We start from the raw sequence: 24,826 nt of genomic DNA, 5'->3' as shown, positions 1-24,826 counted from the left end.
GCAGTGTTAACCCACTGTGCCACCGTGTCACTGTGAGGCAGCAGCGTTAACCACTGTGTCACCGTGTCACTGTGAGACAGCAGTGTTAACCCACTGTGTCACCGTGTCACTGAGAGGCAGCAGTGTTAACCCACTGTGTCACCGTGTCACTGTGAGACAGCAGCGTTAACCACTGTGTCACCGTGTCACTGTGAGACAGCAGTGTTAACCCACTGTGTCACCGTGTCACTGAGAGGCAGCAGTGTTAACCCACTGTGTCACCGTGTCACTGTGAGACAGCAGCGTTAACCACTGTGTCACCGTGTCACTGTGAGACAGCAGCGTTAACCACTGTGTCACCGTGTCACTGTGAGACAGCAGCGTTAACCACTGTGTCACCGTGTCACTGTGAGGCAGCAGTGTTAACCCACTGTGTCACCGTGTCACTGTGAGACAGCAGTGTTAACCCACTGTGTCACCGTGTCACTGTGAGACAGCAGTGTTAACCACTGTGTCACCGTGTCACTGCGAGGCAGCAGTGTTAACCCACTGTGTCACCGTGTCACTGAGAGGCAGCAGCGTTAACCACTGTGTCACCGTGTCACTGTGAGACAGCAGTGTTAACCCACTGTGTCACCGTGTCACTGTGAGGGAGCAGTGTTAACCCACTGTGTCACCGTGTCGCTGTGAGACAGCAGTGTTAACCCACTGTGTCACCGTGTCACTGTGAGACAGCAGTGTTAACCCACTGTGTCACCGTGTCGCTGTGAGGCAGCAGTGTTAACCCACTGTGTCACCGTGTCACTGTGAGACAGCAGTGTTAACCCACTGTGTCACCGTGTCACTGTGAGACAGCAGCGTTAACCCACTGTGTCACCGTGTCTCTGTGAGACAGCAGTGTTAACCCACTGTGTCACCGTGTCACTGTGAGACAGCAGCGTTAACCCACTGTGCCACCGTGTCACTGTGAGACAGCAGTGTTAACCCACTGTGCCACCGTGTCACTGTGAGACAGCAGCGTTAACCCACTGTGCCACCGTGTCACTGTGAGACAGCAGTGTTAACCCACTGTGCCACCGTGTCACTGTGAGACAGCAGTGTTTACCCACTGTGCCACCGTGTCACTGTGAGGCAGCAGTGTTAACCCACTGTGCCACCGTGTCACTGTGAGGCAGCAGTGTTAACCCACTGTGTCACCGTGTCACTGTGAGGCAGCAGTGTTAACCCACTGTGCCACCGTGTCACTGTGAGGGAGCAGTGTTAACCCACTGTGTCACCGTGTCACTGTGAGGCAGCAGTGTTAACCCACTGTGTCACCGTGTCACTGTGAGGCAGCAGTGTTAACCCACTGTGTCACCGTGTCACTGTGAGACAGCAGTGTTAACCCACTGTGTCACCGTGTCACTGAGAGGCAGCAGTGTTAACCACTGTGCCACCGTGTCACTGTGAGACAGCAGTGTTAACCCACTGTGTCACCGTGTCACTGAGAGGCAGCAGTGTTAACCCACTGTGTCACCGTGTCACTGTGAGACAGCAGTGTTAACCCACTGTGTCACCGTGTCACTGAGAGGCAGCAGTGTTAACCCACTGTGCCACCGTGTCACTGTGAGGCAGCAGTGTTAACCCACTGTGCCACCGTGTCACTGTGAGACAGCAGTGTTAACCCACTGTGTCACCGTGTCACTGTGAGACAGCAGTGTTAACCCACTGTGTCACCGTGTCACTGTGAGACAGCAGTGTTAACCCACTGTGTCACCGTGTCACTGTGAGGCAGCAGTGTTAACCCACTGTGTCACCGTGTCACTGAGAGGCAGCAGTGTTAACCCACTGTGTCACCGTGTCACTGTGAGACAGCAGTGTTAACCCACTGCGTCACCGTGTCACTGTGAGACAGCAGTGTTAACCCACTGTGTCACCGTGTCACTGTGAGACAGCAGTGTTAACCCACTGTGTCACTGTGAGACAGCAGTGTTAACCCACTGCGTCACCGTGTCACTGTGAGACAGCAGTGTTAACCCACTGTGTCACCGTGTCACTGTGAGACAGCAGTGTTAACCCACTGCGTCACCGTGTCACTGCGAGGCAGCAGTGTTAACCCACTGTGCCACCGTGTCACTGCGAGGCAGCAGTGCTAACCCACTGTGTCACCGTGTCACTGTGAGACAGCAGTGTTAACCCACTGTGCCAGCGTGTCACTGTGAGACAGCAGTGTTAACCCACTGTGTCACCGTGTCACTGTGAGACAGCAGTGTTAACCCACTGTGTCACCGTGTCACTGTGAGACAGCAGTGTTAACCCACTGTGCCACCGTGTCACTGCGAGGCAGCAGTGCTAACCCACTGTGCCACCGTGTCACTGTGAGACAGCAGTGTTAACCCACTGTGTCACCGTGTCACTGAGAGGCAGCAGTGTTAACCCACTGTGTCACCGTGTCACTGAGAGGCAGCAGTGTTAACCCACTGTGTCACCGTGTCACTGTGAGGCAGCAGTGTTAACCCACTGTGCCACCGTGTCACTGCGAGGCAGCAGTGTTAACCCACTGTGTCACCGTGTCACTGAGAGGCAGCAGTGTTAACCCACTGTGTCACCGTGTCACTGTGAGGCAGCAGTGTTAACCCACTGTGTCACCGTGTCACTGTGAGGCAGCAGTGTTAACCCACTGTGCCACCGTGTCACTGCGAGGCAGCAGTGCTAACCCACTGTGCCACCGTGTCACTGTGAGACAGCAGTGTTAACCCACTGTGTCACCGTGTCACTGAGAGGCAGCAGTGTTAACCCACTGTGTCACCGTGTCACTGAGAGGCAGCAGTGTTAACCCACTGTGTCACCGTGTCACTGTGAGACAGCAGTGTTAACCCACTGTGCCACCGTGTCACTGTGAGGCAGCAGTGTTAACCCACTGTGTCACCGTGTCACTGAGAGGCAGCAGTGTTAACCCACTGTGTCACAGTGTCACTGTGAGACAGCAGTGTTAACCCACTGTGTCACTGTGAGGCAGCAGTGTTAACCCACTGTGCTACCGTGTCACTGTGAGACAGCAGTGTTAACCCACTGTGTCACTGTGAGGCAGCAGTGCTAACCCACTGTGTCACCGTGTCACTGTGAGACAGCAGTGTTAACCCACTGTGCCACCGTGTCACTGCGAGGCAGCAGTGTTAACCCACTGTGCCACCGTGTCACTGCGAGGCAGCAGTGTTAACCCACTGTGCCACCGTGTCACTGTGAGACAGCAGTGTTAACCCACTGTGTCACCGTGTCACTGTGAGGCAGCAGTGTTAACCCACTGTGTCACCGTGTCACTGTGAGACAGCAGTGTTTACCCACTGTGCCACCGTGTCACTGTGAGGCAGCAGTGTTAACCCACTGTGTCACCGTGTCACTGAGAGGCAGCAGTGTTAACCCACTGTGTCACCGTGTCACTGAGAGGCAGCAGTGTTAACCCACTGTGCCACCGTGTCACTGTGAGGCAGCAGTGTTAACCCACTGTGCCACCGTGTCACTGTGAGGGAGCAGTGTTAACCCACTGTGCCACCGTGTCACTGTGAGACAGCAGTGTTAACCCACTGTGCCACCGTGTCGCTGTGAGACAGCAGTGTTAACCCACTGTGTCACCGTGTCACTGAGAGGCAGCAGTGTTAACCCACTGTGTCACCGTGTCACTGTGAGGCAGCAGTGTTAACCCACTGTGTCACCGTGTCACTGTGAGGCAGCAGTGCTAACCCACTGTGTCACTGTGAGACAGCAGTGTTAACCCACTGTGTCACTGTGAGACAGCAGTGTTAACCCACTGTGTCACCGTGTCACTGTGAGGCAGCAGTGTTAACCCACTGTGTCACCGTGTCACTGTGAGACAGCAGTGTTAACCCACTGTGTCACCGTGTCACTGTGAGACAGCAGTGTTAACCCACTGTGTCACCGTGTCACTGTGAGACAGCAGTGTTAACCCACTGTGTCACCGTGTCGCTGTGAGACAGCAGTGTTAACCCACTGCGTCACCGTGTCACTGAGAGGCAGCAGTGTTAACCCACTGTGTCACCGTGTCACTGTGAGACAGCAGTGCTAACCCACTGTGTCACCGTGTCACTGAGAGGCAGCAGTGTTAACCCACTGTGCCACCGTGTCACTGTGAGACAGCAGTGTTAACCCACTGTGCCACCGTGTCACTGTGAGACAGCAGTGCTAACCCACTGTGTCACCGTGTCACTGTGAGACAGCAGTGTTAACCCACTGTGCCACCGTGTCACTGTGAGACAGCAGTGTTAACCCACTGTGTCACCGTGTCACTGTGAGACAGCAGTGTTAACCCACTGTGTCACCGTGTCACTGTGAGGCAGCAGTGCTAACCCACTGTGTCACCGTGTCACTGCGAGGCAGCAGTGTTAACCCACTGTGCCACCGTGTCACTGTGAGGCAGCAGCGTTAACCACTGTGTCACCGTGTCACTGTGAGACAGCAGTGTTAACCCACTGTGTCACCGTGTCACTGAGAGGCAGCAGTGTTAACCCACTGTGTCACCGTGTCACTGTGAGACAGCAGCGTTAACCACTGTGTCACCGTGTCACTGTGAGACAGCAGTGTTAACCCACTGTGTCACCGTGTCACTGAGAGGCAGCAGTGTTAACCCACTGTGTCACCGTGTCACTGTGAGACAGCAGCGTTAACCACTGTGTCACCGTGTCACTGTGAGACAGCAGCGTTAACCACTGTGTCACCGTGTCACTGTGAGACAGCAGCGTTAACCACTGTGTCACCGTGTCACTGTGAGGCAGCAGTGTTAACCCACTGTGTCACCGTGTCACTGTGAGACAGCAGTGTTAACCCACTGTGTCACCGTGTCACTGTGAGACAGCAGTGTTAACCACTGTGTCACCGTGTCACTGCGAGGCAGCAGTGTTAACCCACTGTGTCACCGTGTCACTGAGAGGCAGCAGCGTTAACCACTGTGTCACCGTGTCACTGTGAGACAGCAGTGTTAACCCACTGTGTCACCGTGTCACTGTGAGGGAGCAGTGTTAACCCACTGTGTCACCGTGTCGCTGTGAGACAGCAGTGTTAACCCACTGTGTCACCGTGTCACTGTGAGACAGCAGTGTTAACCCACTGTGTCACCGTGTCGCTGTGAGGCAGCAGTGTTAACCCACTGTGTCACCGTGTCACTGTGAGACAGCAGTGTTAACCCACTGTGTCACCGTGTCACTGTGAGACAGCAGCGTTAACCCACTGTGTCACCGTGTCTCTGTGAGACAGCAGTGTTAACCCACTGTGTCACCGTGTCACTGTGAGACAGCAGCGTTAACCCACTGTGCCACCGTGTCACTGTGAGACAGCAGTGTTAACCCACTGTGCCACCGTGTCACTGTGAGACAGCAGCGTTAACCCACTGTGCCACCGTGTCACTGTGAGACAGCAGTGTTAACCCACTGTGCCACCGTGTCACTGTGAGACAGCAGTGTTTACCCACTGTGCCACCGTGTCACTGTGAGGCAGCAGTGTTAACCCACTGTGCCACCGTGTCACTGTGAGGCAGCAGTGTTAACCCACTGTGTCACCGTGTCACTGTGAGGCAGCAGTGTTAACCCACTGTGCCACCGTGTCACTGTGAGGGAGCAGTGTTAACCCACTGTGTCACCGTGTCACTGTGAGGCAGCAGTGTTAACCCACTGTGTCACCGTGTCACTGTGAGGCAGCAGTGTTAACCCACTGTGTCACCGTGTCACTGTGAGACAGCAGTGTTAACCCACTGTGTCACCGTGTCACTGAGAGGCAGCAGTGTTAACCACTGTGCCACCGTGTCACTGTGAGACAGCAGTGTTAACCCACTGTGTCACCGTGTCACTGAGAGGCAGCAGTGTTAACCCACTGTGTCACCGTGTCACTGTGAGACAGCAGTGTTAACCCACTGTGTCACCGTGTCACTGAGAGGCAGCAGTGTTAACCCACTGTGCCACCGTGTCACTGTGAGGCAGCAGTGTTAACCCACTGTGCCACCGTGTCACTGTGAGACAGCAGTGTTAACCCACTGTGTCACCGTGTCACTGTGAGACAGCAGTGTTAACCCACTGTGTCACCGTGTCACTGTGAGACAGCAGTGTTAACCCACTGTGTCACCGTGTCACTGTGAGGCAGCAGTGTTAACCCACTGTGTCACCGTGTCACTGAGAGGCAGCAGTGTTAACCCACTGTGTCACCGTGTCACTGTGAGACAGCAGTGTTAACCCACTGCGTCACCGTGTCACTGTGAGACAGCAGTGTTAACCCACTGTGTCACCGTGTCACTGTGAGACAGCAGTGTTAACCCACTGTGTCACTGTGAGACAGCAGTGTTAACCCACTGCGTCACCGTGTCACTGTGAGACAGCAGTGTTAACCCACTGTGTCACCGTGTCACTGTGAGACAGCAGTGTTAACCCACTGCGTCACCGTGTCACTGCGAGGCAGCAGTGTTAACCCACTGTGCCACCGTGTCACTGCGAGGCAGCAGTGCTAACCCACTGTGTCACCGTGTCACTGTGAGACAGCAGTGTTAACCCACTGTGCCAGCGTGTCACTGTGAGACAGCAGTGTTAACCCACTGTGTCACCGTGTCACTGTGAGACAGCAGTGTTAACCCACTGTGTCACCGTGTCACTGAGAGGCAGCAGTGTTAACCCACTGTGCCACCGTGTCACTGAGAGGCAGCAGTGTTAACCCACTGTGTCACCGTGTCACTGAGAGGCAGCAGTGTTAACCCACTGTGTCACCGTGTCACTGTGAGACAGCAGTGTTAACCCACTGTGCCACCGTGTCACTGTGAGACAGCAGTGTTAACCCACTGTGTCACCGTGTCACTGAGAGGCAGCAGTGTTAACCCACTGTGTCACCGTGTCACTGAGAGGCAGCAGTGTTAACCCACTGTGTCACCGTGTCACTGTGAGGCAGCAGTGTTTACCCACTGTGCCACCGTGTCACTGCGAGGCAGCAGTGTTAACCCACTGTGTCACCGTGTCACTGAGAGGCAGCAGTGTTAACCCACTGTGTCACCGTGTCACTGTGAGGCAGCAGTGTTAACCCACTGTGTCACCGTGTCACTGTGAGGCAGCAGTGCTAACCCACTGTGTCACCGTGTCACTGCGAGGCAGCAGTGTTAACCCACTGTGCCACCGTGTCACTGTGAGGCAGCAGCGTTAACCACTGTGTCACCGTGTCACTGTGAGACAGCAGTGTTAACCCACTGTGTCACCGTGTCACTGAGAGGCAGCAGTGTTAACCCACTGTGTCACCGTGTCACTGTGAGACAGCAGCGTTAACCACTGTGTCACCGTGTCACTGTGAGACAGCAGTGTTAACCCACTGTGTCACCGTGTCACTGAGAGGCAGCAGTGTTAACCCACTGTGTCACCGTGTCACTGTGAGACAGCAGCGTTAACCACTGTGTCACCGTGTCACTGTGAGACAGCAGCGTTAACCACTGTGTCACCGTGTCACTGTGAGACAGCAGCGTTAACCACTGTGTCACCGTGTCACTGTGAGGCAGCAGTGTTAACCCACTGTGTCACCGTGTCACTGTGAGACAGCAGTGTTAACCCACTGTGTCATCGTGTCACTGTGAGACAGCAGTGTTAACCACTGTGTCACCGTGTCACTGCGAGGCAGCAGTGTTAACCCACTGTGTCACCGTGTCACTGAGAGGCAGCAGCGTTAACCACTGTGTCACCGTGTCACTGTGAGACAGCAGTGTTAACCCACTGTGTCACCGTGTCACTGTGAGGGAGCAGTGTTAACCCACTGTGTCACCGTGTCGCTGTGAGACAGCAGTGTTAACCCACTGTGTCACCGTGTCACTGTGAGACAGCAGTGTTAACCCACTGTGTCACCGTGTCGCTGTGAGGCAGCAGTGTTAACCCACTGTGTCACCGTGTCACTGTGAGACAGCAGTGTTAACCCACTGTGTCACCGTGTCACTGTGAGACAGCAGCGTTAACCCACTGTGTCACCGTGTCTCTGTGAGACAGCAGTGTTAACCCACTGTGTCACCGTGTCACTGTGAGACAGCAGCGTTAACCCACTGTGCCACCGTGTCACTGTGAGACAGCAGTGTTAACCCACTGTGCCACCGTGTCACTGTGAGACAGCAGCGTTAACCCACTGTGCCACCGTGTCACTGTGAGACAGCAGTGTTAACCCACTGTGCCACCGTGTCACTGTGAGACAGCAGTGTTTACCCACTGTGCCACCGTGTCACTGTGAGGCAGCAGTGTTAACCCACTGTGCCACCGTGTCACTGTGAGGCAGCAGTGTTAACCCACTGTGTCACCGTGTCACTGTGAGGCAGCAGTGTTAACCCACTGTGCCACCGTGTCACTGTGAGGGAGCAGTGTTAACCCACTGTGTCACCGTGTCACTGTGAGGCAGCAGTGTTAACCCACTGTGTCACCGTGTCACTGTGAGGCAGCAGTGTTAACCCACTGTGTCACCGTGTCACTGTGAGACAGCAGTGTTAACCCACTGTGTCACCGTGTCACTGAGAGGCAGCAGTGTTAACCACTGTGCCACCGTGTCACTGTGAGACAGCAGTGTTAACCCACTGTGTCACCGTGTCACTGAGAGGCAGCAGTGTTAACCCACTGTGTCACCGTGTCACTGTGAGACAGCAGTGTTAACCCACTGTGTCACCGTGTCACTGAGAGGCAGCAGTGTTAACCCACTGTGCCACCGTGTCACTGTGAGGCAGCAGTGTTAACCCACTGTGCCACCGTGTCACTGTGAGACAGCAGTGTTAACCCACTGTGTCACCGTGTCACTGTGAGACAGCAGTGTTAACCCACTGTGTCACCGTGTCACTGTGAGACAGCAGTGTTAACCCACTGTGTCACCGTGTCACTGTGAGGCAGCAGTGTTAACCCACTGTGTCACCGTGTCACTGAGAGGCAGCAGTGTTAACCCACTGTGTCACCGTGTCACTGTGAGACAGCAGTGTTAACCCACTGCGTCACCGTGTCACTGTGAGACAGCAGTGTTAACCCACTGTGTCACCGTGTCACTGTGAGACAGCAGTGTTAACCCACTGTGTCACTGTGAGACAGCAGTGTTAACCCACTGCGTCACCGTGTCACTGTGAGACAGCAGTGTTAACCCACTGTGTCACCGTGTCACTGTGAGACAGCAGTGTTAACCCACTGCGTCACCGTGTCACTGCGAGGCAGCAGTGTTAACCCACTGTGCCACCGTGTCACTGCGAGGCAGCAGTGCTAACCCACTGTGTCACCGTGTCACTGTGAGACAGCAGTGTTAACCCACTGTGCCAGCGTGTCACTGTGAGACAGCAGTGTTAACCCACTGTGTCACCGTGTCACTGTGAGACAGCAGTGTTAACCCACTGTGTCACCGTGTCACTGAGAGGCAGCAGTGTTAACCCACTGTGCCACCGTGTCACTGAGAGGCAGCAGTGTTAACCCACTGTGTCACCGTGTCACTGAGAGGCAGCAGTGTTAACCCACTGTGTCACCGTGTCACTGTGAGACAGCAGTGTTAACCCACTGTGCCACCGTGTCACTGTGAGACAGCAGTGTTAACCCACTGTGTCACCGTGTCACTGAGAGGCAGCAGTGTTAACCCACTGTGTCACCGTGTCACTGAGAGGCAGCAGTGTTAACCCACTGTGTCACCGTGTCACTGTGAGGCAGCAGTGTTAACCCACTGTGCCACCGTGTCACTGCGAGGCAGCAGTGTTAACCCACTGTGTCACCGTGTCACTGAGAGGCAGCAGTGTTAACCCACTGTGTCACCGTGTCACTGTGAGGCAGCAGTGTTAACCCACTGTGTCACCGTGTCACTGTGAGGCAGCAGTGTTAACCCACTGTGCCACCGTGTCACTGCGAGGCAGCAGTGCTAACCCACTGTGCCACCGTGTCACTGTGAGACAGCAGTGTTAACCCACTGTGTCACCGTGTCACTGAGAGGCAGCAGTGTTAACCCACTGTGTCACCGTGTCACTGTGAGGCAGCAGTGTTAACCCACTGTGTCACCGTGTCACTGTGAGACAGCAGTGTTAACCCACTGTGCCACCGTGTCACTGTGAGGCAGCAGTGTTAACCCACTGTGTCACCGTGTCACTGAGAGGCAGCAGTGTTAACCCACTGTGTCACAGTGTCACTGTGAGACAGCAGTGTTAACCCACTGTGTCACTGTGAGGCAGCAGTGTTAACCCACTGTGCTACCGTGTCACTGTGAGACAGCAGTGTTAACCCACTGTGTCACTGTGAGGCAGCAGTGTTAACCCACTGTGTCACCGTGTCACTGTGAGACAGCAGTGCTAACCCACTGTGTCACCGTGTCACTGTGAGACAGCAGTGTTAACCCACTGTGCCACCGTGTCACTGCGAGGCAGCAGTGTTAACCCACTGTGCCACCGTGTCACTGCGAGGCAGCAGTGTTAACCCACTGTGCCACCGTGTCACTGTGAGACAGCAGTGTTAACCCACTGTGTCACCGTGTCACTGTGAGGCAGCAGTGTTAACCCACTGTGTCACCGTGTCACTGTGAGACAGCAGTGTTTACCCACTGTGCCACCGTGTCACTGTGAGGCAGCAGTGTTAACCCACTGTGTCACCGTGTCACTGAGAGGCAGCAGTGTTAACCCACTGTGTCACCGTGTCACTGAGAGGCAGCAGTGTTAACCCACTGTGCCACCGTGTCACTGTGAGGCAGCAGTGTTAACCCACTGTGCCACCGTGTCACTGTGAGGGAGCAGTGTTAACCCACTGTGCCACCGTGTCACTGTGAGACAGCAGTGTTAACCCACTGTGCCACCGTGTCGCTGTGAGACAGCAGTGTTAACCCACTGTGTCACCGTGTCACTGAGAGGCAGCAGTGTTAACCCACTGTGTCACCGTGTCACTGTGAGGCAGCAGTGTTAACCACTGTGTCACCGTGTCACTGTGAGGCAGCAGTGTTAACCCACTGTGTCACCGTGTCACTGAGAGGCAGCAGTGTTAACCCACTGTGTCACCGTGTCACTGAGAGGCAGCAGTGTTAACCCACTGTGTCACCGTGTCACTGTGAGGCAGTGTTAACCCACTGTGTCACCGTGTCACTGAGAGGCAGCAGTGTTAACCCACTGTGCCAGCGTGTCACTGTGAGACAGCAGTGTTAACCCACTGTGCCACCGTGTCACTGTGAGACAGCAGTGTTAACCCACTGTGTCACCGTGTCACTGTGAGGCAGCAGTGTTAACCCACTGTGTCACCGTGTCACTGTGAGACAGCAGTGTTAACCCACTGTGCCACCGTGTCACTGTGAGGCAGCAGTGTTAACCCACTGTGTCACCGTGTCACTGTGAGACAGCAGTGTTAACCCACTGTGTCACCGTGTCACTGTGAGACAGCAGTGTTAACCCACTGTGTCACCGTGTTGCTGTGAGACAGCAGTGTTAACCCACTGTGCCACCGTGTCACTGTGAGGCAGCAGTGTTAACCCACTGTGTCGCTGTGAGACAGCAGTGTTAACCCACTGTGTCACCGTGTCACTGTGAGACAGCAGTGTTAACCCACTGCGTCACCGTGTCACTGTGAGACAGCAGTGTTAACCCACTGTGTCACTGTGAGACAGCAGTGTTCACCCACTGTGTCACCGTGTCGCTGTGAGACAGCAGTGTTAACCCACTGTGCCACCGTGTCACTGTGAGGCAGCAGTGTTAACCCACTGTGCCACCGTGTCACTGTGAGGCAGCAGTGTTAACCCACTGTGTCACCGTGTCACTGAGAGGCAGCAGTGTTAACCCACTGTGTCACCGTGTCACTGAGAGGCAGCAGTGTTAACCCACTGTGCCACCGTGTCACTGTGAGGCAGCAGTGTTAACCCACTGTGCCACCGTGTCACTGTGAGGGAGCAGTGTTAACCCACTGTGTCACCGTGTCACTGAGAGGCAGCAGTGTTAACCCACTGTGTCACCGTGTCACTAAGAGGCAGCAGTGTTAACCCACTGTGCCACCGTGTCACTGTGAGACAGCAGTGTTAACCCACTGTGTCACCGTGTCACTGAGAGGCAGCAGTGTTAACCACTGTGTCACCGTGTCACTGAGAGGCAGCAGTGTTAACCCACTGTGTCACCGTGTCACTGAGAGGCAGCAGTGTTAACCCACTGTGCCACCGTGTCACTGTGAGGCAGCAGTGTTAACCCACTGTGTCACCGTGTCACTGAGAGGCAGCAGTGTTAACCCACTGTGCCACCGTGTCACTGTGAGGGAGCAGTGTTAACCCACTGTGTCACCGTGTCACTGAGAGGCAGCAGTGTTAACCCACTGTGCCACCGTGTCACTGTGAGGCAGCAGTGTTAACCCACTGTGTCACCGTGTCACTGAGAGGCAGCAGTGTTAACCCACTGTGTCACCGTGTCACTGAGAGGCAGCAGTGTTAACCCACTGTGTCACCGTGTCACCGTGAGGCAGCAGTGTTAACCCACTGTGCCACCGTGTCACTGTGAGGCAGCAGTGTTAACCCACTGTGTCACCGTGTCACTGAGAGGCAGCAGTGTTAACCCACTGTGTCACCGTGTCACTGAGAGGCAGCAGTGTTAACCCACTGTGCCACCGTGTCACTGTGAGGCAGCAGTGTTAACCCACTGTGCCACCGTGTCACTGTGAGGGAGCAGTGTTAACCCACTGTGTCACCGTGTCACTGAGAGGCAGCAGTGTTAACCCACTGTGTCACCGTGTCACTAAGAGGCAGCAGTGTTAACCCACTGTGCCACCGTGTCACTGTGAGACAGCAGTGTTAACCCACTGTGTCACCGTGTCACTGAGAGGCAGCAGTGTTAACCACTGTGTCACCGTGTCACTGAGAGGCAGCAGTGCTAACCCACTGTGTCACCGTGTCACTGAGAGGCAGCAGTGTTAACCCACTGTGTCACCGTGTCACTGAGAGGCAGCAGTGTTAACCCACTGTGTCACCGTGTCACTGTGAGGCAGCAGTGTTAACCCACTGTGTCACCGTGTCACTGTGAGGCAGCAGTGCTAACCCACTGTGTCACCGTGTCACTGCGAGGCAGCAGTGTTAACCCACTGTGTCACCGTGTCACTGTGAGGCAGCAGTGCTAACCCACTGTGTCACCGTGTCACTGTGAGGCAGCAGTGTTAACCCACTGTGTCACCGTGTCACTGTGAGGCAGCAGTGCTAACCCACTGTGTCACCGTGTCACTGTGAGGCAGCAGTGTTAACCACTGTGTCACCGTGTTGTCCAGAATAACTGAGTTCTGTAATCTTGCGTCCTGTGTAATGTGAATCTTGAACTTGATGCTGGTGTGAGTGACGTTTCTTGTGATCTTTCTGTGCGCAGGGAAATCGGTCGGAACCCTCCAACGTGATTGACCACGAGCTGATTGACTCCGATGCCCGGGTAGGTTCCTCTGCAGCGGCACTCGGTCGAATGAATCTCTGTCTCCCGCTCGCTTCAACGGTCAATGAAAGAATCACTGGCATCGCTACGGGATTGGAGGGGGCATGTGATCCGGGTTCAGGCTGGGTTTGGGTAACTGCGAGCCCAGCATTTAAAGGGTTTTGGGGGTTATTGCCACACAAGCACCCCCACTGACCTACCCCCCCCCCCCCCCCCCCCCCCACACCACCTATTTTGCAGGGGGCTAGGGCTGTTGGCTGGGGTGGGGGGCCTTGAACTATCTGTGGCTATGCTCAGAATATGGTTCTCACACAATCAATAGTTTCACCTCCGCTGATGCGTTCTCGTCAGTTGATGAAAATCTGTCGACTGTCAGAGCAGAGGCCTGGGGACAGAGGTACAGAGCAGAGGCCTGGGGACTGAGGTACAGAGCAGAGGCCTGGGGACTGAGGTACAGAGCAGAGGCCTGGGGACAGAGGTACAGAGCAGAGGCCTGGGGACTGAGGTACAGAGCAGAGGCCTGGGGACTGAGGTACAGAGCAGAGGCCTGGGGACTGAGGTACAGAGCAGAGGCCTGGGGACTGAGGTACAGAGCAGAGGCCTGGGGACAGGGGTACAGAGCAGAGGCCTGGGGACAGGGGTACAGAGCAGAGGCCTGGGGACAGGGGTACAGAGCAGAGGCCTGGGGACAGGGGTACAGAGCAGAGGCCTGGGGACAGGGGTACAGAGCAGAGGCCTGGGGACAGGGGTACAGAGCAGAGGCCTGGGGACAGGGGTACAGAGCAGAGGCCTGGGGACTGAGGTACAGAGCAGAGGCCTGGGGACAGAGCTACAGAGCAGAGGCCTGGGGACTGAGGTACAGAGCAGAGGCCTGGGGACTGAGGTACAGAGCAGAGGCCTGGGGACTGAGGTACAGAGCAGAGGCCTGGGGACTGAGGTACAGAGCAGAGGCCTGGGGACTGAGGTACAGAGCAGAGGCCTGGGGACTGAGGTACAGAGCAGAGGCCTGGGGACTGAGGTACAGAGCAGAGGCCTGGGGACTGAGGTACAGAGCAGAGGCCTGGGGACAGGGGTACAGAGCAGAGGACTGGGGACAGAGGTACAGAGCAGAGGCCTGGGGATAGAGGTACAGAGCAGAGGCCTGGGGACAGAGGTACAGAGCAGAGGCCTGGGGACAGAGGTACAGTGCAGAGGCCTGGGGACAGAGCTACAGAGCAGAGGCCTGGGGACAGAGGTACAGAGCAGAGGCCTGGGGACAGAGATACAGAGCAGAGGACTGGGGCCAGAGGTACAGAGCAGAGGCCTGGGGACAGAGGTACAGAGCAGAGGCCTGGGGACAGAGGTACAGAGCAGAGGCCTGGGGACAGAGGTACAGAGCAGAGGCCTGGGGACAGAGGTACAGAGCAGAGGCCTGGGGACAGAGGTACAGAGCAGAGGCCTGGGGACAGAGGTACAGAGCAGAGGCCTGGGGACAGAGGTACAGAGCAGCGGCCTGGGGACAGAGGTACAGAGCAGAGGCCTGGGGACAGAGGTACAGAGCAGAGGCCTGGGGACAGAGGTACAGAGCAGAGGCCTGGGGACAGAGGTACAGAGCAGAGGCCTGGGGACAGAGGTACAGAGCAGAGGCCTGGGGACAGAGGTACAGAGCAGAGGCCTGGGGACAGAGGTACAGAGCAGAGGCCTGGGGACAGAGGTACAGAGCAGAGGCCTGGGGACAGAGCTACAGAGCAGAGGCCTGGGGACAGAGCTACAGAGCAGAGGCCTGGGGACAGAGGTACAGAGCAGAGGCCTGGGGACAGAGGTACAGAGCAGAGGCCTGGGGACAGAGCTACAGAGCAGAGGCCTGGGGACAGAGGTATAGAGCAGAGGCCTGGGGACAGAGATACAGAGCAGAGGACTGGGGACAGAGGTACAGAGCAGAGGCCTGGGGACAGAGGTACAGTGCAGAGGCCTGGGGACAGAGCTACAGAGCAGAGGCCTGGGGTCAGAGGTACAGGGCAGAGGCCCGGGGACAGGGGTACAGAGCAGAGGCCCGGGGACAGGGGTACAGAGCAGAGGCCCGGGGACAGGGGCACAGAGCAGAGGCCTGGGGACAGAGCTACAGAGCAGAGGCCTGGGGACTGAGGTACAGAGCAGAGACCGAGATCGAGAGACCAATGAGGGATTAAATTACATAACACGAGTTGGGGACGGAATGACAGAGCTTAGGCCTGAGAGACAACATGCACAAGCCTAGGTGAAAATTCCAGAGTAAAAGCCTGGTCCTGGGCTCGGGAGAATACACCGATTGCATTAACATTTGAGAGAATTCAATGGTCACATCTCAGAAATGTTCCTCCTCAGGAGCTGTACGATGCTGGAGTGAAGAATAGTAAAGCAGATGTTCCAAAGTGGATTGCCATCATGACCAAGAGGAGTGTTCCTCACCTCCAGAGAGGTAATAAAACAACACAGTGCGGCTTTGACCACGCAGAAACACTCATAGTGAGAACAGAAATAGTGAACCAGCGTGCACGCGCACACACACACTCACACATACACTCTCACTCTCACACGCACACTCTCACACGCACACTCTCACACGCACACTCTCACACGCACACTCTCACACGCACACACTCTCACTCTCACACACACACCACAAACACACACACCACACACACTCTCACTCTCACACACACAAAACGCACACACTCTCACTCTCTCTCACACACACACACACTCACACACTCTCTCACTCACACACACTCTCACTCACACACACTCTCACTCACACACTCTCACTCACACACTCTCACTCACACACTCTCACTCACACACTCTCTCACTCACACACTCTCACTCACACTCTCTCACTCACACACTCTCACACGCACACTCTCACACGCACACACTCACACGCACACTCTCACACACACACTCTCACACGCACACTCTCACACGCACACTCTCACGCACACTCTCTCACGCGCACACTCGCACGCACACTCTCACACGCACACTCACACACACACTCTCACACACACACACTCACACACACACGTGCGCACACACACTCTCTCTCACACACTCTCACTCACACACACACACACTCTCTCACTCACCACACTCTCACTCACACACTCTCTCACTCACACACTCTCTCACTCACACACTCTCACTCACACACTCTCTCACTCACACACTCTCTCAGTCACACACTCTCACTCACACACTCTCACTCACACACTCTCACTCACACACTCACTCACACACACTCTCACTCACACACTCTCACTCACACACTCTCACTCACACACTCTCACTCACACACTCTCACTCACACACACTCTCTCACACACTCACTCACACACTCTCAGTCACACACTCTCACTCACACACTCTCACTCACACACTCTCACTCACTCACTCACACACTCTCTCAGTCACACACTCTCACTCACACACTCTCACTCACACACTCTCACTCACACACTCACTCACACACACTCTCACTCACACACTCTCACTCACACACTCACTCACACACACTCACTCACACACACTCTCACTCGCACACTCTCTCGCACACTCTCTCGCACACTCTCTCGCACACTCTCTCGCACACTCTCTCGCACACACGCTCGCACACACGCTCGCACACACGCTCGCACACACGCTCGCACACGCTCGCACACGCTCGCACACGCTCGCGCACACGCTCGCACACACGCTCGCACACACGCTCGCACACACGCTCGCACACACTCTCACACACACTCTCACACACACACATACACACTCTCACTCACTCTCACACACACACTCCCTCTCTCTCTCACACACACACACACTCTCTGAGTACAGTAATCACATGAATGCATATGTGGACACTGCACATGCGTTCACACACGGTGCAGGAATAGTGATCCACACACATGCATTCACAGCCATACACACTGCACATGCAAACACACACACAGGACACCTGGATAGTGAAGCATCACGTGCACACGTGCGCGCACACAGACATACAACACAACAACATGCACACACATGGTACAGCAATAGTGAACCAGCATGTGTGTGCGCACACATGTACAGTACATGAATAATGTTTAAATTAATCTGGACTGAATTTGATTTAAATCTGTTCACATTCCTCCGTATAACCAACACCAGAAATGATTAGATTTCAGTGGTTAATCATTTCTAGGAATCGTGAGCTTTTACGAGCAATTTATTAATTAGCAAAAGTCTCGCCAGTGATGGTACATTAGCATGAGTTTAATATTTGAATTTGCTTTTGCTGCTTAGTGTTTGGCAAGTATCGGAGTTACAGCAGCTACGATATGATTGAGAGCATTAAAAAGGAGGTCAAGAGTGATCTGAAAACTACTTTTGTCAGCCTGGGTAAGTGTGACTTAACGTTTTATCCAGTCGTTGTTGTCTTCCCCTTTTCCCCTACTGCTCACTTTCAGTTCTGGGCCAAGGGCTGGTTTAGAGGGCGGCAAGGGTCACTGATTAACCCCTGGATAAAAGCCAATCACTGCGGACGCTGGAATCTGAAACCAAAAGAGAAAATGCTGGAAAATCTCAGCAGGTCTGGCAGCATCTGTAAGGAGAGAAAAGAGCTGACGTTTCGAGTCCAAATGACCCTTTGTCAAAGCTCAGTCATGACCTTCTCGTTAGTGCTGGGAGCACACACTCAGTGTGAGTGTGTTTGTACAGTTCTGGTCACCCTGTTATAGAAAGGGTATGATTGAACTAGAAAGAGTGCAGAAGAGATTTGCTAGGATGCTACCGGGACTTGATGGTTTGAGCTAGAAGGAGCAGCTGGATAGACTGGGACTTTTTTCTCTGGAGCGTAGGAGGCTGAGGGGTGATCTTATAGAGGTCTATAAAATAATGAGGGGCACAGATCAGCTAGATAGTCAATATCTTTTCCCAAAGGTAGGGGAGTCTAAAACTAGAGGGCATAGGTTTAAGGTGAGAGGGGAGAGATACAAAAGGGTCCAGAGGGGCAATTTTTTCACACAGTGGGTGGTGAGTGTCTGGAACAAGCTGCCAGAGGTAGTAGTAGAGGCGGGTACAATTTTGTCTTTTAAAAAGCATTTAGACAGCTACATGGGTAAGATGGGTATAGAGGGATATGGGCCAAACGCGGGTAATTTGGATTAGCAAAGGGGTTTTTTAAAAAAAAAGGGTGGCATGGACAAGCTGGGCCGAAGGGCCTGTTTCCCTGCTGTAAACCTCTGTGACTCTGAGTCTCCAGACAGGGCTCAGAAACTGATCAGTATGCTCCTAACCTATCAGCTGCTCCTGTTAACTTGTATACCAGACAACCAGGCTCATGGTAATGCGATATAGGTTACCAAATAGCCCAGGGTGAGAGTGGCGGGGGAAAGGTGAAAGACTTTGACAGCAGTAATACTGCATGTCTGACTTTCATTGTGGGACATGTCACCCACCCAATTCTAGAATCAGATCGTGCCAATAGGCTGGCGTTAAAATTCAGACTGGCCATGGTATAGCTGCAGAGCAGCGCAACAGTCTGTTCCTGTGCAACAGGCTGGAGAGGGGGGCTGAATGGGCTGCCTCCTGTTCTTGTCTAACAGGCTCGAGGAGCTGAATGGCCTCCTCCTGTTCCCCTCTCTATAGGTTCTGATGGGAAGCTTATCTTGATGTGCAACTAATTCCTCTGATCATGATGTGAAACTGGATCAAGCTGAGCTGTTAATGCCCCGATATCTCTCTCTCCCTGCAGTGCAATGTATCCAGAACACACCGGAGTTCTTCGCTGACAAGTTATGCCAGGTAAACACTTGCAACTTGTACAACATTTTGTACAAAGGTTCTGCTCAGAGGGCCGCAGACACTAACCTGAGCGATATTTTCTGCAGAGCACTGTGAAGAGGGACGTGTTAACTCGGATCATGGTGTCACGCTCTGAAATCGACCTACTCTACATCAAGAGAGAGTTCAAGAAGAAAACTACCCAAACTCTGCATCAGTATCTCTCAGTAAGTATCGAGCCATCTGTCAACCCGCTGACTGAACTACCGAGCTAACCACATCCCAACCTCCTGGCCGAACAGCCACCTTACACAACTGCCCACTCCTCTCAGCGGCCTCTACCTACACAGACTGCCACAGGTATTCAAGGAGATTACTGGGGGAGTTAATTACACCCTTGGTACACTTGGTGTGTGTGTGTGTGTGTGTGTGAGACGTGTGGTGTGTGTGTGTGTGAGACGTGTGGTGTGTGTGTGTGTGTGACGTGTGGTGTGTGTGACGTGTGGTGTGTGTTGTGTGTCGAGCGGTGTGTGTGACGTGTGGTGTGTGTGTGTGTGTGACATGTGGTGTGTGTGTGTGTATGTGTACGTGTACGTACCGGGCGGTGTGCATACCTAACCGTGTATATGCTGGATGGTGCATATACCAGTTGGTGTTCATACCAAGCAGCGTATGTGTGTGGGTGTTGGCATACTTGGTGGTGCCTCCACACCAAGCTGTTTGTACATACCTGGCAGTGCAGAAGGAGGCCATTCGGCCCATTGAGTCTGCACTGTCTCTCTGACAGAGCATGCCACCCAGCCCTTGCCATATCCCATAACCCCACACATTTACCATGGCCAAACCATCTAACCTACACATTTTGGGACACTGAAGGGCAATTTAGCATGGCCAATGCACCTAACCTGCACATCTTTGGAGTGTGGGAGGAAACCGGAGCACCCGGAGGAAATACATGCAGACACAGGGAGAATGTGCAAACTCCACACAGACAGTGATCCAAGCCGGGAATCGAACCCAGGTCCCTGGCGCTGTGAGGCAGCAGTGCTAACCACTGTGCCACCGTGTCCATTTCTTTATTACAGGTTGATTCACAGCTTTACATTTTTAAGTGTGTACGTCTTAACCTTAGCGAGCTTGCTGATTAGCTGTATGTTGACCGGTGCCTATTGTTCTGTTCCAGGCAGCAACGAAAGGGGATTACCAGCGAGTTATGCTGGCTCTGTGCGGAGGTGATGATTAAATGTCTCGTCGTGGGCAGGAAAACACAGTTCTGTATCCTCTCTGTTTTGAGCCGGAAGGACAGGACTGCATGGAGCCCCTGTCAGATTGAACCACTTAACCTTCCTCATTCTGTCTGTGTAAACGTCAATAGTTATACCCCGTAACGAGATTGTGCTTGTAAAATTCTCTGTTGTTTAAAAAAAAAAGCTGCCAATAGATCAACTGCTGTGAACTGGAAAATGAGCTTCCCTCAACAGCTTCACCTTGGGCCTTACCTGGGGGGCTGTTCTGGGGGCTCGCTGATCAAATGGATCCAACAGCTTGCTTGTTCATGACTCAAGGCAGGATATTTGCTGGATAAGATATTCTCAACACATGGCGTTGCGTACAGTACAAACTCGGTCTGGAAATGCATCTGCCTTCACACCAGAATGGAATTTTTATAGATAATAAAGAAATTCAGTGATTACCGTAACACAACCTCAACAGTGACACTTTATTTCTCATTGCACAAGACAGAGTTAAATATTCAGCATCTATTTATTTATTCTATTTGTTTATTCATGTCACAAGTAGGCTTACATTAACACTGCAATGAAGTTGCTGTGAAAATCCCCTAGTTGCCACACTCCGGCGCCTGTTCAGGTACACTGAGGGAGAATTTAGTACGGCCAATGCACCCTAACCAGCACGTCTTTCGGACTGTAGGAGGAAACCAGAGCACCCACGCCAGCACGGGGAGAATGTGCAGACTCCGCACAGACAGTGACCCGAGGCCGGAATTGAACCCCGGTCCCTGGCGCTGTGAGGCAGCAGTGCTAACCACTGTGACCACGTGCTGCCCTCAGAAACGCAGCAGCAGAATCCTTCAGCTCCAGAACTTGCAACACTGGCATCTACCCGGCAAAGCGCAAAATTGCCCAGGTATGTCCTGGGTGGCACGAAGGAATATTACTGCAGGAGTTCCGTAGGATAGTGCCCTAGGCCCAACCATCTTCAGCTGCTTCATCAAATACCTTCTTTATATCATGAGGTCAGAAGTGGGGGATGTTCGCTGATGATTGCACAATGTTCAGCACCATTCGTGACGCCTCAGATACTGAAGCAGTCCATGTCCAAATGCAGCAAGACCTGTACAATATCCAGGCTTGGGCTGACAAGTAATATTCACACCACACAAATGCCAGGCAATGACCATCACCAACAAGGGAGAATCCAACCATTTGCCCTTGACATTCAATGACATCACCATCATTGAATCCCCTACTGTCAACACCCTGGAGCCCACCATTGACCAGAAACTAAGTGGGACCTGCCATACAAATACTATGGCTACCAGAGCACGTCAAAAGCTAGGAATCGTGCGGCGAGTACCTCACCTCCTGACTCCCCAAAGCCTGTCCACCATCTACAAGGCACAAGTCAGGAGTGTGATGGAATATTCCCCACTTGCCTGGATGGGTGCAGCTCCAACAACACTCAAGAATCTCAACACCATCCAGGACAAAGCAGCCCCGCTTGATTGGCACATCCACAAACATCCACCACTGACGTTGAATGGCCACTGTGTGTAACATCAACAGGACGCACTGCAGTGACTCACCAAGGCTCCTTCGACAGCAACTTCCAAACACATGATTCTACCATCTAGAAGGACAAGAGCGGATTCCTGGGAACATCACCACCTGGAGGTTCCCCTCCATGTCACTCACCACCCTGACTTGGAAATATATCACCGTTCCTTCACTGTTGCTGGGTCAATATCTTGGAACTCCCTCCCTAACAGCACTGTGGGTGTACCTACACCACATGGTTCGAGAAGGTGGTTCACCACCACTTTCTCAAGGGCAAGTCGAGATGGGCAGTAAATGCTGGCCTAGCCAGCGATGCCCACATCTTGTGAAAAGATTCTAAACAGAAAGCAGCAGTTTTATAGAATCATAGAAGCCCTCCAGTGCAGAAAGAGACCATTCGGCCCATCGATTCTGCACTGACCGCAATCCCACCCAGGCCCTATTTCCGTAACCCCTCATATTTTACTCTGCTAATGCCCCTGACACTATGGGGCAATTTTTAGCATAGCCAATCAACCTAACCCGCACATCTTTGGACTGTGGGAGGAAACCAGAGCACCCGGAGGAAACCCACGCAGACACGGGGACAACATGCAGACTCCACACAGACAGTGACCCAAGCCAGGAATCGAACCCAGGTCCCTGGCGCTGTGAGGCAGCAGTGCTAACCACTGTGCCACTGTGCCGCTCACTCTGGGCATTTTGCTCTGGCAGGTTTTGAACAGGACTGAAGAGGAATGGGTCGCATATTAGACGAGAAATGTTGGGTGGGATTCTGTCAGTTGGCCCAGGGTGGGTTTGGTGGCAGGCGGGCATGCGGGGAATCATGCACAAACCTGTCGGGGTAAAACCACATTGCGATTCTCACAAAGGCGGGTCCCTACCCACGAGCAGATGGCATAAACACCATTTGCATTCATTCAATGCTGATCAAAACAGCTGCCCGTCGGCATCCCAGCAGCCTTTCAGTCTTCCATCACATCAGCGGAATTTGATTTATTTATTTTTATTCGTTCGTGGGACAGGGGTGTCGCTGGCTGTCCAGCATTTATTGCCCATCCCTAGTTGCCCGAGGACAGTTGAGAGTCAACCACATTGCTGTGGCTCTGGAGTCACATGTAGGCCAGACCAGGGTAAGGACGGCAGATTTCCTTCCCTAAAGGAGATTATTCACCATCAAACCTGATTGCTAATGAGTGGCACACACCAGATGGTCCTCAGTTCACCAGAGACTTCATGGTAAATGCAACAACTCCCTGCCCAAATGCTGCATTACTCCTGATGCGCTGTACATCACTCTGCCAGGGCAGACCGTTTCCTGCCTCCATCTACATACCAAACTGGTCTTCATAGAATCCCCACAGTGCAGAAGGAGGCCATCCGGCCCATCGAACTTGCACTGACCACAATCCCACCCAGGCCCTATCACTGTGACCCCAAACATTTACTCTGCTAATCCCCCTGACACTAGTCTCAATTTAGCATGGCCAATCAATCTAACCCGCACATCTTTGGACTGTGGGAGGAAACCGGAGCACCCGGAGGAAACCCACGCAGACACGGGGAGAATGTGCAAACTCCACACAGACAGTGACCCAAGCCAGGAATCGAACCTGGGCCCCTGGTGCTGTGAGGCAGCAGTGCTAACCACTGTGACCACGTGCTGCCCTCAGAAACGCAGCAGCAGAATCCTTCAGCTCCAGAACTTGCAACACTGGCATCTACCCGGCCAAGCGCAAAATTGCCCAGGTATGTCCTGGGTGGCACGGGTGGCTCGAAGGAATATTACTGCAGGAGTTCCGTAGGATAGTGCCCTAGGCCCAACCATCTTCAGCTGCTTCATCAAATACCTTCTTTGTATCATGAGGCCAGAAGTGGGGGATGTTCGCTGATTGCACAATGTTCAGCACCATTCGTGACGCCTCAGATACTGAAGCAGTCCATATTCAAATGCAGCAAGACCTGTACAATAGCCAGGCTTGGGCTGACAAGTGGCAAGTAACATTCACACCACACAAATGCCAGGCAATGACCATCACCAACAAGGGAGAATCCAACCATTTGCCCTTGACATTCAATGACATCACCATCATTGAATCCCCTACTGTCAACACCCTGGAGCCCACCATTGACCAGAAACTAAGTGGGACCTGCCATACAAATACTATGGCTACCAGAGCAAGTCAAAAGCTAGGAATCGTGCGGCGAGTACCTCACCTCCTGACTCCCCAAAGCCTGTCCACCATCGACAAGGCACAAGTCAGGAGTGTGATGGAATACTCCCCACTTGCCTGGATGGGTGCAGCTCCAACAACACTCAAGAAGTTCGACACCATCCAGGACAAAGCAGCCCCGCTTGATTGGCACCACATCCACAAACATCCACCCCCTCCGACGTTGAATGGCCGCTGTGTGTAACATCAACAGGACGCACTGCAGTGACTCACCAAGGCTCCTTCGACAGCAACTTCCAAACACGTGATTCTACCATCTAGAAGGACAAGAGCGGATTCCTGGGAACATCAGCACCTGGAGGTTCCCCTCCATGTCACTCACCACCCTGACTTGGAAATATATCACCGTTCCTTCACTGTTGCTGGGTCAATATCTTGGAACTCCCTCCCTAACAGCACTGTGGGTGTATCTACATCACATGGTTCAAGAAGGTGGTTCACCACCACCTTCTCAAGGGCAAGGAGAGATGGGCAATAAATGCTGGCCTAGCCAGCGATGCCCACATCCTGTCAAAAGACTCTGAACAGAAAGCGGCAGTTTTATAGAGTCATAGAATCCCTACAGTGCAGAAAGAGACCATTCGGCCCATCGATTCTGCACTGACCGCAATCCCACCCAGGCCCTATTTCCGTAACCCCTCATATTTTACTCTGCCAATGCCTCTGAC

The 24,826-nt window shown here is 53.6% G+C and overlaps 1 protein-coding gene across 3 annotated transcripts in view; it reads left to right on the top strand.

Annotated features, from left to right (window-relative positions):
* LOC144480583 (annexin A2-like) overlaps window positions 1–20,830 on the top strand; it is a 43,188-nt gene extending 22,358 nt beyond the window's left edge. For all 3 annotated transcript variants that reach the window (XM_078200199.1, XM_078200202.1, XM_078200201.1), the window contains exons 8-13: window positions 13,292–13,351; window positions 15,695–15,788; window positions 17,648–17,743; window positions 19,098–19,147; window positions 19,234–19,353; window positions 20,310–20,830. In XM_078200199.1, coding sequence (XP_078056325.1) covers window positions 13,292–13,351; window positions 15,695–15,788; window positions 17,648–17,743; window positions 19,098–19,147; window positions 19,234–19,353; window positions 20,310–20,369 — 480 coding nt within the window. In that variant the 3' untranslated portion in view covers window positions 20,370–20,830. The remainder of the gene's footprint in view (window positions 1–13,291; window positions 13,352–15,694; window positions 15,789–17,647; window positions 17,744–19,097; window positions 19,148–19,233; window positions 19,354–20,309) is intronic.
* The last annotated feature ends 3,996 nt before the right edge of the window (window positions 20,831–24,826 follow it).

The sequence above is a fragment of the Mustelus asterias genome, chromosome 29, assembly GCF_964213995.1.
Source record: "Mustelus asterias chromosome 29, sMusAst1.hap1.1, whole genome shotgun sequence".
Classification (NCBI taxonomy): domain Eukaryota; kingdom Metazoa; phylum Chordata; class Chondrichthyes; order Carcharhiniformes; family Triakidae; genus Mustelus; species Mustelus asterias.
This window is presented reverse-complemented; position numbering and strand designations above follow the sequence as displayed.